This window comes from Leucopleurus acutus (genome assembly GCF_964270905.1).
Source record: "Leucopleurus acutus genome assembly, chromosome: 2".
Lineage (NCBI taxonomy): Eukaryota > Metazoa > Chordata > Mammalia > Artiodactyla > Delphinidae > Leucopleurus > Leucopleurus acutus.
Window position 1 is genome coordinate 46,405,845 of NC_139143.1, and position 16,194 is coordinate 46,422,038.

At 34.8% G+C, this 16,194-nt stretch overlaps 1 protein-coding gene across 2 annotated transcripts in view; it reads left to right on the plus strand.

Annotated features, from left to right (window-relative positions):
- SYT14 (synaptotagmin 14) overlaps positions 1-10,711 on the plus strand; it is a gene marked incomplete at its 3' end in the record, with an annotated part of 217,283 nt that extends 206,572 nt beyond the window's left edge. Inside the window, exons 6-8 of one of the 2 annotated variants that reach the window (XM_082832664.1) lie at positions 6,362-6,551; positions 9,093-9,149; positions 10,398-10,711. In XM_082832664.1, the coding sequence (XP_082688790.1) occupies positions 6,362-6,551; positions 9,093-9,149; positions 10,398-10,711 (561 nt within the window). The remainder of the gene's footprint in view (positions 1-6,361; positions 6,552-9,092; positions 9,150-10,397) is intronic. The other variant, XM_082832665.1, reaches the window with a different exon arrangement.
- Positions 10,712-16,194: the final 5,483 nt, after the last annotated feature.

Sequence of the window (16,194 nt, forward strand, 5' to 3'; positions counted from 1 at the left end):
TCCACTGCTCATCCCAGTAAGTTATCCTTTAGAGTCAATGGGTGTGTTTTTACCACTACCAAAATACAGAATGGCTGTCCTTTACACTGGATTGGGGAGGGCGTGGAAGTGGAAGGGGGGTAAGATTTGGAGCAGCTATGCTGTTCTTGCTTTCTCCTTCCTGAAATTGCCTCTGGTTATCTCCTCCTTACCTTGTCTGATAGGCACTCAGTGCCTTGGGGCTAGGGAAGGGCCCCCCAAGGAGCGAACACCGCTATTGGAGGTGCAGCTCACCAGGTTTGCAGCAGGTGGCTGCCCTCTGGTTACACTTCAGTGCCCTCATCGCTCCATTTCCAGGAAAGTATAATGGAAGCATTTTGGGTCAAATCACCTTAAAAAGCAGAAAATTTCTTCTAGCCACAGTGAAAAAGAAATTCAACAGGAAATATTCAAATTCATGATAATTATCATTGTAGAGTTCATCAGTTTTACCTTAAAAGTACTGAGTAGAAGTGGTTACAAGTAAGGTGGAGTCAGTTTAGTATTAATAAAAAGCCCCATACGTTTACTTACTAGGAGTTATGTTGTATTTTCAATCTTACTTTTTTCTCTCTATATTTACAAGTTCCTACCTGATTTTAACCTATTAGCACCATTAAGGACGTGTAATGGCTGCCATAAGTACTAATTCTGCTTATGGTAAACATTATATAGAGTTTATTCACTTTTCTGAAAAATTAAATATTTTCTTTTCTACTTTTACAGAATTGCTTATAATCCTTCACCCTAGGGCAGAGGACTCAGGCGGAAAGAGAAGAAGTATTAAAAAAGAAATAAAGTATTATGTTAGATGGGAGGAAGTTATACTTTTACTTTAGGGAGCCTATGGGACGATTCCTTTAAGTAGACCCAATTATGATTGGGATTTGTTTGACTTTGGGTTAATCACCTGCAGTTACTGCTACCTAGGGAAGCCTCAATTATAAATTAATGATGGAGTCTGCAGTGAGAGTAGGTAGAGATTCCTGAATACACACTGAATGGAGCAGCATGCCCTGAGGAATAGTTGGAGGAAAGATGCCATTTGAGTATATAGTATCTGTATTTAATTTGTCTTTACTGCAGTTGCTCTATTTATATAGTTATTCTATACTGCTTTTGCTGTAATCAGTGATCCCCTTGGATTGCCACACCTATACCAACCCTGGATAGGCAGTTACATTGATGGCAATAGAAAGACCATGAGATTAGCACTTTTTCTAAGGTATAAATTCAGAATGAACTCTTCAGACAATAGTTTTTTGTTTTTTCTGTTAAATACTACTGTATTTCAGCTGGGCTTACTAAAATAGAATGTGATCACCAAGAATCTTATCACTCTTGCTTTTTTTGTTGGGCTTAGAGACAAGGACATTTTTGCAGCAGTAAAGCAGGGAGATAAGTTAGCTGTTTTTCTCAGGAGCAAGAAAGACCTTTCCCAAGACTTTCTCGGGACATCACTTTGTTGCGCAAAATCGGCAATATGACCTCTGTGTTGATAAGAAAATATTAGATTCACATCTTATTATCTGACAGTAGGTTAATATGAAAAATGCTATACTATGAAAAATGTATTTCACAGTATTCTAACAGATGCTGCTAGTATAATAGCCTAATGTAGCAAATGCACCAAATGTGCTTGAGCATGTTTTTGACACTATTTTCATAAGTGATGATATATCCTAATTGAAACTTACTAAAATTATGTTTTCTCCTCCAACTGTCATGAAAACATACCAAACTATGTGTTTTGTGTACCCATGATTTAGGAATATAAGATTTATCTTCCTTTTGGTTTTCTCCTCTACGGTTTAGAGTTAGATTTGAAAATATGAGATTTTTATCCCTCTGAATATTAGTCCCGTGAGCTAATTCAGTCACCAAGTATGTATTAATTCTCCTTGATTACTTGTATAGGCCAACCTAGATTCAAACTTGAAGACTTGTATAAGACATTTTTAGATTTTTTAAATCTAAAAATCTAAATCCGTAATTTTTAAATCTAAAAACTTGTTATAGAAAATAGTATTATTGTCTTTTTTTTTTAAACTCATGGAGTGAATCCCTTTAGGAATGTTCAAAGAAAGTCCTAAACATTTTTATTATTGTTAATTTGTATATGTTGTATCCTTGTGTCATGTAATTCTTTCATTAAACCTTTTTTCTTGTGAAACGAAACACATAGTAGAAAAGTGTAAAAGGCAGAAATGTACAACCCATCTAACTACCATCCAGGTCAAGAAATAAAACATTACCAGTACCCCTCAGAAGCCCCCATGTCCTTCCTAATCACTATTCTCTCCCCACCCCTAGAGTTGACTTTTAAATTAATCACCTTCTTGCTCTCTTTATAGTTTTACCACCTATTCCTACATCTGAAATACTATGGTTTAGTTTTGCCTGGTCTTTATTTGGTTTTTGTTTTGGTTTTTTGTTGTTGAAATTTACATAAATGGAACCATACAGCTAAATATCCTTTTAGGTTCAGCATTTTGCACTCAAAATCATGTTTGTAAATGTAGTTATAATTAGTTTCATTGCTGTATAGTGTATATATACTGTATGTACAGTATAGTTGCTGAATTATATGAAGTCACCACAAATTGTTTATCCATTCCACTCTTTGGAATCATTATAAATAATGCTACTATGGACGTACTTTCATATGTCTCTTGGTAAACATTGCACATATTCCTGATCGAGATGTATATATATGGAATTGACAGATATTATGGTATGTGTATTTTTAACATCTTAAAAAAACATATCACTTTACACTATAACCATTGGAATATGAGACTTCCCATTTCTCTGTGTCCTCACCACACTATTGTTTTAGCCCAGCTATTTGTTGTGTAGTGTTAGCTCATGGTTTTAATTTCCTTTTCCTTGATTAGTAATGAAGTTGAACATCATTTCACATATTTATTGACCATTCTTTTGTGAAAGTGCTGATTCAAGTATCTGTCAAGTGTTTTTATATTGTGTTGTCTTTTTCTTATTGATTTATAGGTATTCTTTACATATTTGGGATTTGAGCTAATTGTGAAGTATATGTGTTTCAGAGGTGTTCCACCTTTGTTGTAAATTAACTGTCTATTATGCATGGATTACTTAGTGGACTTTCTATTTAACAGTCTCTTAGACATTGTTTTATCACATTGTCTTAAATAATGTACCTTTATTATAAATTTTGATACTCAGTAGAGCAGAGCCCCCTATCTTGTAATTTATTTTATTATTTTTATTCTGGTAAGAACATCTAACATGATATCTACCCTTTAACAAATTTTAAGTGTACAGTATTGTTTACTGTAGATATAATATTGTACAGCAGATCTCTGGAACTTAATCATCTTGCAGAACTGAAACTTTATACCCATTGAACAGTAACTCTCCATTTCCCCCTCCTCCAGCCCCTAGCAACCCCCATTCTACTCTCTGCTCCTATGACTGACTATTTTAGATATCACATATAAATGGAACCACACAGTATTTGTCTGTGACTGACTTATTTCACTTAGCATAATGTCCTCCAGGTTCATCCATGTTCTCACATATGGCAGATTTCCTTCTTTTTTAAGACTAAATGATATTTCATTGTATATATATACCGCATACATTTTAGAATTAGCTTGTCAAGTTCCACAAAGAAACCTGTTGAGATCTTGATTATGATTGCATTTATTCCATCAATTTGGAGACAGTATTGCAAAATTGAACCTCATAATTCATTAACATAGTATATATAGCACTTCTAAATTTCTCTCAATAATAGTCATAGTTTTCTGTATAGAGTCCTTGCATGTCATTTGTACACTTATTCCTAGATATTTTATATTTTACATTGTAATAAATGTTATTTTGAAATAAATGTTATTTTCAGATTTGTTCCTGGTATATAGCAATATATGGATTCTTAAATTTTACCTTTGCAGGCGACTGTAATACCTCTGTGGAGTTGATTAGATTTCACCTGTGCATAACTATATAGTATGCATATAAGGACAGTCCAAGTCATTATACCTTTTATTTCATTTTATTGCCTTTCATAAGGCTAGGACCTTCACTGGCTAGAATCTCCAGTGCAGTGCTGATTAGAAGTGGTAATAGTTGACGTCATTGTCACATCCCCAATTTCAAAGGGGAAACATTAAAAAAAAGTTAAGTATGATGTTACATGTTGCTCGATTTGGTTTGCTCAGCATTTATTTAGAGTTTTAAATCTAAGTTTATGAATGAGAAAATCCTGTAATTTTTTAATAATGTCCTTGTCGGATTTTGGTTTTAAGGTTTTGCTAGTTTCTTACAGGAAACTGGGGAGTGTTTCCTCTTTTCCTGTTATCTGAAAGAGTTTGCATAAGACTAATATTATTAATTAGAATTCACTATTGTAGCCATCCGGCTAAAGTTTTTGAGTTTTATTTTGTTGGTTTTGGGAAGGTTTTTAATTGCAAATTCAATTTCTTCAGTAAGACTGTTCAGATATTCTATTTCTTCTTGTGTCCACTTTGCTTAGTTGTACTATTCTAGGAATATGTCCATTTAGTCAAAATTTAAAATTTGTTGGAAGAAAGCTGTTCTTACTCATTTTTTTAAAATCTTTTCATGGCCTATAGAATATGTAGTAGTGTCTTTTTTCATTCCTGATATTTTTTCATTTGTGCCTTGTCTCTTTTATTTCTTAATTGGACTAACATCTATTTTTATTAATCTTTTCAAATAATTTATTTTCATTATCATTTAGTTACCCATGGATTATTTATATTTGTTTCCTTAATTTCCAAATTTATAGGAATTTTCTTCACTAGAACTTAGTTTGGATTTCTAGCTGATTCAAAAAACATTCTGAATGATTTCCATCATTGAAATTCATTTTTGAAATTCGTTTGCTTTTTAAAATTTATTTATTTATTTGTTTGTTTGTTTTTGGCTGCATTGGGTCTTTGTTGCTGCACGCGGGCTTTCTCTAGTTGCAGCAAGTGGGGGCCATTCTTCATTGCGGTGCGCTCCTCTTGTTGTGGAGCACGGGCTCTAGGCACGTGGACTTCAGTAGTGTGGTTCACAGGCTTAGTTGCTCTGTGGCATGTGGGATCTTCTCAAACCAGGGATCAAACCTGTGTCCCCTGCATTGGCAGGCGGATTCTTAACCACTGTGGCACCAGGGAAGTTCCCGGTTTTTTTTTTTTTTTGCGGTACACGAGCCTCCCACCGTTGTGGCCCCTCCCGTTGCGGAGCACAGGCTCCGGACGCGCAGGCTCAGTGGCCATGGCTCACGGGCCCAGCCTCTCCGCGGCATGTGAGATCTTCCCGGACCGGGGCACAAACCCGTGTCCCCTGCAACAGCAGGCGGACTCTCAACCACTGCGCCACCAGGGAAGCTCCCGTTTGCTTTTTTAATAAATATTTTTGTAAAAACTCCACTGCATGCTTGAGAAAATGTATGCTTTATAGTTGTAGGATGGAGTGTTCTGCATATTACCATTAGGTCAGTTTTACTTATTGTGATATTCGAATCTTCTACATCATTACTGTATCTATTTGCCTGCTTGTTTGGTCAGTTACTGAAAGGAGTATGTGGACAACCCCACCGGTTGTGGATTTGCCTATTTCTCTTTCTAGTTCTGGCAATTTTTGCTTCTTTTATTTTGAGCCCATGTTATTCAATAATGCAAATTTGGAATTACTTTATCTTCCTGGTAAGTTTGCAGTTTTATCATTATTGAGTGTACCTCTTTATCTCTAGTAATAGTTACTGCCTTAAAGCTAACCTTGGCTGATACTAATATAGTTACACTGATTTTCTTTTGGTTATTATTTGCATGGTAAATATTTTCCCACCCTCTTTTTTTCAATTTCTGTATATCAGTGTTTTACATATTGACTTATAAGTAGCAGATTTTGTGTTTATTTAATCAAAGTCTGCCAATCTTTGTCTTTAAAGGACACTTAAGACATTTACATTTAATGTAATTGAGTCTGAATCTGTGTCCGTGTTTTAAGGTCAATACATCTTTTAAATAATTTTTTTACATTCAGGAAAGAGTTCATTGACACCTATGAGTTTAAGAAATTTATCTTCTCTGATTTGTATCCAAACATGCAAGAATTTATGAGACCTTCTCATCTCCTGTCATTCCTTTGACTGCTGTATAATGAAAAGAGATCCAGGAACTAAAATATGCTAAGAACATTTCTAATCTAGTGTTTTGGGAATTTTGCTTACAACTCTTGCCTTTTTCATGACTTATCTACCTAATTCCAATAAACAGGGCATTACCAATGTATCTATTAATATATCTTTTTTTACAAAATACTATAAAGATTTCATTTTTGATTGCAGGGCTGTAACTCCCAAATGAGCGCGTCAGAAGTCTCCTGTAGTGAAAGTACATCCTCCTGTCAGTCTCTTGAACATGGCTCAGTTCCAGAAATTCTCATTGGCCTGCTTTATAATGCCACAACTGGGAGACTATCAGCAGAAGTGATAAAAGGCAGCCACTTCAAAAACTTGGCAGCAAACAGACCACCCAGTGAGTGAAAAATATTTTTCTTAATTCTAGTGTTTTCTGTACTTATGAGACTCGCAGTGTAGGGGCTTCAGTCCTATCATTTAGTCTTAACCAGTCAATGATGGTTTAATCATCAGCTAATCTGTTTCATGTTTTCTATTTCCAGCCATTTGGGAAGTAGAAAGATCTGAAATCCAAAATATTAATTGTAAGGTGGCAAGACTTTAACTTTTTCTGTGTCTGCAGAATGAATTAGCCCTATCATAGCCATTATCTTCTAATGCCAGAAAAAGTTACAGGTTTTTTTTTAAAGGTAGTAACACTCCACAAATATGATGACGAATGCTTATAGCTGTTGTTTTTAACTGAAGATCGATGTCATGTTTCCTGTCTGCATGCAGTACTATGAACTAATGTGTGTACTTCTATATTTTTCCTTCTTTTCTCCCTTAACAATTTAAGAAAAAACTGTTTCTTCACATTTTTCCTCCTTTAAAATTATAAATCAGTACTGCCAGCAGAATCTTTTCTTAAATGGAATGTGCTTTGCTTTTACCAGGACAAACAGAATAAGGAATAGTTTGATATTTATGCTCGATGCTAGGAAAGGAAGGCTAGATGGTGTAGATACCTCTGCCCTGTCTATATGCCTCTCACTCTTCTCTCTCCTATCTCTCTCCCAGCTCAGGAGGCTGGGGATAGGTTATGCACAGAGAAATTGTCATGCAGTATACCTCCAAAATTGTTTATTGTGATCTGTGGAAATAAACTGGGAAAGTAGCAGCCTCTTTCTATTTCTCTAAAATTAAAGCTGTTAATAACGGCCTAAACTCAAAATTTGAAAGGAAATCTTGAATAATAATGCCAACCTTAAATTTGTTTAACAATTTCTTACAGACTTGCTTGAAGCAATATTTCACTCCAAGTATCAAATAAGTGTTGGAGGGGAAACTTTTTCCACCCTTGAATTAACTTTACTTCTAAATACCCTAAAAATTATTTTTTCAATCAAAGTGAAAAGTCATAAAAATATATTTAGTGTACCCTCAGTAGTACTGGAAACCTCACTTCTTACATACATCATGCAATGTATCTGTCCCTTCATTAAACATCAGAAGGCCAAAGTTAGATTTCTATTTCTACCCTGGGACGAGTGACCTAACTTCCCTAAGGCTGTTTCCTTATATGTAAAATTAAGGTTGTGTTTCTCACAGGGTGACTGTGATACTCAAATCAGATAAAGGCACGTAAAAAGGATGGAATTATTATTTGTCCCCTTTTTCCTTTCAGAAGGAAACATTCAGAGGGTGGAAAAAAGCAATTACTAGAGTAAAGAGCTTTGGAAGTGTGACTTGGTTATCGTCATTAATCCACACTAGGAATGCAAACTCAAATGGACTGGGAAGTAACTTAAATGAGCAGAATTTGTAGATGAGAGAGAAGGAGCATGGAGAGGCCTGTGATAAATGCAGGGGTGCACACCCTGCCTTAAGACATTCAGATTCAAGATTTTTGAACATGGTCTATTATTTGGGGTTACATTTAGCCACAAGCTGTCAGTTTGCAATTCCTGCTTAGCTAATAGTTTAATTTTTTGACAAATCTTTAACTCGAAATGCTAGAAAGCAGCAGAATGAAATGACAGATTTGCCTTTCTGTCCTTGTTGCTGAACCCACTCTGATAGAAACAGAGAAACACTAATCAGAACTAAAATGAAGCAGGGGGTGGGTGGAGGTAGGGATGGACAATAAACAAGTTAAGAGAGATTTGCATCCACAACATAGAGTAGATCTATCAGGTTAAAGAATAGGTTATAGCAATTTCCATTATTTTAGAATTAGATCTTCAGTAGTAGGACAGTTCATGGTATTAGCTGGGAAGTAACTAGTAGGTAAATATAAGTCAACATTAAAACTAATTATATGAAGTAGAGTATTTATAAAGTAAAATATGACAATTTTATCAGTTTGTCTATTGTATATAAGATTGTGACCCTTCATATATACCTAGGTTCTAAATTTTGAACTATGTTATAGACTGACTAATCCAATTTTTATCCCAAAGGAACAGTGGTAACATTCAAGAAAAAAAATTTTGGTAGTTCTATTTTATTTTGCATAACTTAATTTTATATTACATTGGGAGTAAAAAAAAGTGTTTGAAGTGTTAAATATTGCATGGATAAACTTAAAAATTTAGAAAAATAATAATAATAATGATCCTTTAATGACTTTTATTCAGTCTTTTATGGTCCGATAATTTGCATGATTCTATGTTCAATGTGCTTTAGACCAAGAAAATATCCTTATAAAGGTGTCCCCCTTTAAAACAGTGTAATTTTTGTTTAAGATGACACAATGACCTTAAAAATTCTCATTCCATGAAATTTACCCAACATACCCTTTTTTCAACCCTCTACCTGAATTAAAATGCTAAAGTTTTGTGTTCTTCCACTCCAGTGAACAGTGTTTCCTCTTTAATTCTAACCTTTGACCCTCTTTCACCCAACAATTGACATCTGGTCATTATTTCTTTTACTGCTTTCCACCCCCTGTTGTCAGATGGACTGTTCTGTTGTCTAAAACACTTGATAGGTGGACAGGTTTATATAATCCGAGGTGAGTTCCTGTAGAGGCTAATTGGATGTTGTCTTTTCATGCAAAAACAAAATACCCTAAAACTTGCCAGCAGTGAAGCTGTCCACCATGTTGATTTCCAAAAAAAATGCACATTTATTATCTGTGGTACTTTAAAGAAAACTAACTTAGAATTTATCTCTGATTATGGATGATGGTATTCAGAGTATCTATAAAACTAGCAAAACTTTTTAAATTAAAGGTTTATTTTTTCATTCATTATATTTTGACTCATAAGTAGAAATAGATATTTCATGAGAAATATTGCAATTTTCATTAAAATTAATTGAAATTTTGATATGAAGTACACATGATGGATCTACATGCTGAAGATAATTTGCATGAGTCTAAAGAACTTGAAAACACAGTTGTTTGAAAAGAGGGTTTATCTCCCAAGTAACCAGGTAATGAACTGTTATGTTTCACTTGGTACACTAAACATCACATCAATTTTTTTTTTTATAATTCATGAAAATAGTTAAGATACCATACCTAAAATCTCACATTAAATTGTGCCAAAAAGGAATCCTGTAGTATTTAACTATCCAAAAAGCACATTAAATGTATTCTTGCATGAAACCAGGAGAAAGTTTTACTTGATTTGCTAAACTTTGAGCCCTTAGTGCATTTGGCTTCATATTGGCCCTTAAATGTTTTAAAAATATATTTAAAAACCACATCCATGCAGAGATTTTTTTGACATTTCATCCTAAGCTGTTTTGATGTCATCTTTGCATTCTTGTCTTTCTCTTTCCCTCCTTACCATTTGCCTTCATTTCTATTCGTTTGTTTATTCTTACACTCTGAAAACACAGTGGAATGCTTTACAGTGTTGTGGCTAATTGAGCTTGCTAAGTGTTTATTAATGCTATGATGTCCTGCTTAGTGAAGCTAAACGGGGGTGGGGATGGGAAGGGCGGGTAGTGGGAGGTCAAGGATGGGGGTGGGAGGGTGGAGGAAGGATTATGAGGTATACCTTTAAATTCTAACTCTAATGTAGAAATAGTGAGGTTAAGATATTATTACCCCCAAAAGATTTGATGCCTACTTAGCATTCTCTGTACTTGTCACATTTTATTATCATTTAATCAAAATGGAATTATTGGATTTCTACTAAACATGGTATACACCATATCCTTATAAAGTATAAACAATCTTCTCAGCAAGTGTTACAAGAAAGACGTTTTGAGTTTGTTTCAAATATCTGTGGTATGTTGTTTTTTTCTATAGATACATATGTTAAATTAACTCTACTGAATTCCATGGGTCAAGAGATGTCCAAATGCAAGACATCCATCCGCAGAGGGCAGCCAAATCCAGTATACAAGGAAACGTTTGTTTTTCAAGTGGCCCTATTTCAACTCTCTGATGTGACACTCATACTGTCTGTGTATAACAAACGCAGCATGAAAAGAAAAGAGATGATAGGCTGGATTTCTTTAGGTCTGAACAGCTCTGGAGAAGAGGAACTCAATCACTGGACTGAAATGAAAGAGTCGAAAGGACAGCAAGTATGTAGATGGCACGCGTTGCTAGAGTCGTGATGACTAGGATTAATGAGCAATTGCAGTTCAAGGCAGCATCATTTCTGAGTACAACATTACTCTTATTACCTAGTCACCATGGGAGGATCTATTCTTTGAAGAATCATCTTTAACATTCTACCCAAATGCTTTAAATTCTGTGGAAAGAACATCTAATACTGACATAAATGAAGAAAAGAAGTGTCTCTAGTAGAGCTTGTTTGAGAAAATGAGAAACTTTCATCTTTCTTAAACTGACAATCCTCCAGAGCTTTAAGAGCATCGTTTTGGTTTGAAGTTAATTTTACTCTAGCAAAAGAGCCAATAATTTTATGAAAAATCAAAATTATAAATGATTTTGAAAATCAGAATTTTTAGTTACAGCACCCTTTTAGGTCACCCTACATATACACAGGACATATTTTGACTGGCTCATCCCTGGTGTTTGTAATGTTCTTTAATATGAGAAAGGCATTCTCCAGTGTTGTCAGTCAGATCTAATGGTGAAAGGTTTCAATCACATTGAAAATCATTTTATTTCAGATATTTTCCCTTTGTGCACTTAGTTTTGTTGTGCCTCAGTTCTTCTCAATAGCACTAAGTCTAAGTGCAAGCAAGTATTCATTTTCATAAGGGAATGTTTTTTATGTGTTATTTTAAGAAAAGCCCACTTCTTCATTTGCCTCTGATTTTGCCTGATCCAAAGAGACCAAGTTACTGTACTGGTCCCTTGCGAGTCTTCTAGACAGGTTGTACTGTAGACCATGTAACTTTCTGTTGAAAGCACTTCCTGTATTCTTGTATTCCAATGTAGGAAGCTAATAGAGCAGGACTTCACTTTAAAATCTCTTTCAATGGTTGACTCTTTAAAATTGTAATAACGTGAAAATACATTTTTTACAAACTAAAAAAATATAGTGAATAAGCTGTTGAAAATTGAAAACAATTCAAGTTAAAGAAAATTTTAATCATCTGCTCTGAGTATTTAGTAACCAACACTGCATAAAGCAGGCAGCATTCAAATAAGAAACAGTTCTCTTCACTCTTACTTCAATTTGTATTTGTGATCTAAAGACTCTCCAGTTCTAAGTGTGAATCAGAACATCATGTTAAAAACAGTTCTGAGATTCCTTAAGAAGTTTCTAGTGACTTGTGACTAGATTTTTTGAGATTTACAGGTACGTTCTTCAGCGTGATGTCATCCTGTGCCTTCCATGTAAGTTAAATTTGCTCATACAGCTTGAAAGTTGTATTTGCAAAATTAGGCCTTCAATTTTTATAAATGTGAAGATTAGATTCCTCAAAACAGTGTCACAAGATCTTTATTTCCTCAGAAGTATGTAAAAGTTGTATAATGTGCTAATTTTTTTAAATGGCAAGGCATTTGTTGTTTTTATATTTAGGAACTCTGATTACCAGGAATATTATAAGCTGTTTTCTTTTTAATTTTGCTTCTTATCCAATATATAATTTTATGCATATACTTTATTAAATAGAATATGTTTTTTATATATTAAAAATATTTTTTTTCTCTTTCTAATTTCTAGTTAAATTAGAAACATACTATTTACCAATTACTAAAAAGCGGTATATCATTGTCCCTAGTCCCAACTAAGTACTATGTATTATTATAAGCTAGAACTTGTTATTACCATAACAACAAAACCATGCATAGATATTATTACTTCAGCTTGGCTGTACTGAAAGGCCTTAAAAGAAACCCAAAAGGACAGTGAACTCCTAATATTTTTTAGTTTAAAAAATGGCAGCTCTATGCATTCATACATATGAGTTATATGATAAAATACAAATGCCGTATCAGGTGACATGGGGTTTAAGAATGTGTGTTAGAGAGTTGCATTAAAGGGAAAAATCTATTCTTTTATTATTACATTAATGAGCATTTTCCAGGGTTTTATAAATGAGTTAGGTTATAAAGTTAAAACATGAATCAAATGACAAAATATCTCATGAAAGTATTTTTAGCAACAGTTATGGAAAGAGATTGGAAGGGGGGCAGTAGATTTTACTGAGAAATTAGTTTTAGGCATTTGATGCTGCAAGTATCTTTTCTGGCTTTGAAACAACTAACTGCATTGCTAACAACTGGGATCGCCCTAATAATAAAAAGAGTCTTATCTGTAGCTGTAACAAAGCCTAATCAAATACATATGAGACCAGCTTGGTGCTTTCTCCTACAGCAAGGAAAAGAACACTAACTAAATGTGATTTGTTAAATCTGTCTTTCTTCAGACTATGCCCAGAATTGTGTGTGTGTGCTTGGATACATCCTTAGGGGTTTATCTGGTCTGAGTATATCAAATCGGGTATGGCCTAAAATTTAATCAACAATTTTTAAATATTTCAAGAAAGACCCTACCTCCACCCCAGCTGCCAAGTCCTCAAAGATTATGAAGTGTATGTATGTGTATCTGTATACACACACACACATGCCTATACACACAACATATATATACAATATGTATATGTGTGTGTGTGTGTGTGTGTATATACAAATATATATATGTATTTGTATAGGTGAAGGTGCCCTGGCTTTCTCAGATAACTAAATAGAAAAGCATTTATCAAGTTTATGGATTATTTTTCTCCTCCGTATGTTTACTAGAAATTATATTTGGTTTTGGGTGCTATTTGCTGCCATTCTCCTCCACACACAGCAAAATATATATCTTTTTATCCTTTGGATTGACACAGCTTAGAGTAATTACTCCCCCAAATTTGTCTCTTATTTTAGAAAAAGATTAAATAGGGCTTAAGAGACCCACTCACTCTACTGAATCTAACGTACGAGATGGTACTACTGCTCTTTTGTGTGCTTGGATTTGCATGAAAGCTTAAAGGCAAAATATTGTATCTTAGCAATTAAAGCAAATAGGGGCCCACTGGTGGGCAGCAGGTGTTGTCTGAGAAACTTGAGAAAGATAACCCACTTTCTTATTTTCCTCTTAAAATCCCCTAAGTTTTATAATAAAATGAGATAGTCCAAATACAGCGACTGACTGGCATTCATGGGAGCTCCTGAGCATGGAATTACAAGTTTTATTTGTCTCCCAAATGAGCTGCAACATGTAGTTGTTTATTACTGCCCAGGAAGCAAAGTATATTTTATTTTATTTTTATTTTTTACTTATTTATTTTTTGCGGTACACGGGCCTCTCACTGTTGTGGCCTCTCCCATTGCGGAGCACAGGCTCCGGACGCGCAGGCTCAGCGGCCATGGCTCACGGGCCCAGCCGCTCCGCGGCATGTGGGATCTTCCCGGACCGGGGCACGAACCCGCCTCCCCTGCATCGGGCAGGCGGACTCTCAGCCACTGCGCCACCAGGGAAGCCCGCAAAGTGTATTTTAAATCAGAAAAGAATTTGTTTAGTATATTCTCTTACCTTTAAGAAGTTTTCTTCCGTAATCTTATGTCTTCTGTACTATTCGCATTTTGTGTGAAATCTCTTTGCGTATTTTCTTACTGTGCATTCAGTGAATTCTCAATAATGTTGTATTTAGTGACAAAAATAATAAACTGAGTCACAATTTTTAAAAAAGAAAAACCAGTGAGAAAATATCTAAACTACCCTTATTAATACATACATGTTTTAAGTGTAGGGCCTGGTAGGGCACTTTCATCTAGTCTAGTTCAGAAGCCCAGGGCTATATGTTAAATCATTTTCTTGATACCATCATCATTTTCACTTATCTAGTGAATCAGAAGCATAATCAATGCTTGCAAAAGGAAGGTAGAACCAGTGGGGCAAGAGTTCATAGAACTGAGGGTGTTCTTTAAGATGGAGATAGAGATCAAATGATATCATAGTTTTTCAAGTGAACTGAGAGATAGGCTATTTGAAAGTGTAAATTTTAGATGAAACTAGAACAGCAGTCACCAACAAATTTTTCAAGGTCTCTATCCAGCTGTTAATAGCGATAACACAAATTCACTTCCATGAAATTGCCATTTGCCTACATAGACTAGATAGTCTACTCATAGAGATTTTTCTCATTGATAGCTATTATTCAGAAGTTTTCATTTTTTTTTCCATTTTACTGTCCCCAGTTCACCCGTGACCTACACTGGAGGTGGCCATCAGTATCATCATCACCAACCAAACTCAATATTGAGCACAAGGTTAAACATACTATGGAGCACTTTTCTTAAATTCACTTTAAAACATCATCTGTATCCACCAAAATGTCTAATAATGATGATGGTAACCGCTATAATTTAGTAAGGTCTAGCACAATAATTTATTATTTTGATTCTCACAACAGTGGTATGAGGTAAATAATATTATCAACATTTTATAGATGAAGAAACTGCAGGATAGAGGTTAAACAGACTTGCCTAAGGTCATCCAGTAAGTAAATAATAGAACTGGGATTAGAGCCCACACATAAATTACTCTAAAACCTATATTGTACATATTGCAATTGCATCCCTCTTTACTAGTTGCAAGAAAAAACAGGACAACATTATATTCCTCAGTAATCCCACCCACTTTAATTGGATGGCAGCACTAGAAAAAGAGAAGGAAAAAACAGAGCTTGGGAAAGAGAAATACAAGGCAAAGAAGAAAAGAAGATTAGAGGGGTTTTTTGTCTTCTGGGGACACAGATGGTACTTTTGTGTCATACTTTGTAGATGACGTATTTTCAAAGACTTGGGGATTAATTTACTCTGCCAGTTTACCCTATACTTACTTATATGCTGAAAGTGTATTAATCAATTTGTTCTCTTCCTTGTCCACTGTTGGGAATCCAAAATACTTTAATTGTACATGATCCCCTTTCTGCCCTACGAAGTGGATAGCCTGTGTCCATGAACACGTATCTTGCCCATACCAGTGGTGAAAGGAAAGACTTGTCTTCCTCTGCACTCGGATTGCAATTTAAGTTGCTTCTCTACCCTTTCTTAAGGTTTAACTGGATTACAGCTAATTTTATTACATATGTCTCTCCCCTCGGTAGTACTTAATGCTTTATCTTGTTATCTTTATGTGCCCCTTGTTCATAGTAGGCACACTATAAATATTGACTAAACTAAATTCCCTACGGAGGAAATCAATAATACTGTTATATGGCTCAATATTTATGAATCTTATGCATGGATTTATTTATGTCTTCATTAGCACCTACTATGTACCATGTATTTTTCTGAGTGCTACAAATGCAGAGATAACAAATTGGGTAGACAAAGTCTTTGCCCTAATGGAGCTTGCATGCTAAGGTGGGGATAGCCACAGAATGATATAACTTTAGCACAGGAGTACAATGTGGAGTTCAGAAAAATCTTCCTGGAGAAAATAACCCCTGGGTTGGGTCTTAGAGAATAAATACAGATTAGACTCCCATCAAGGAACTTATTCTCTCCAAGGGCAAAATTTAAAACAGTGGTTCCCAAATTATAGTGTGTTTAAGAATTATTTTGAGAGCTTAATTTGTATTCCAAAGCCCCACCTCCAGAGATTCTATTTCATTTGGTCTGGAGTGGA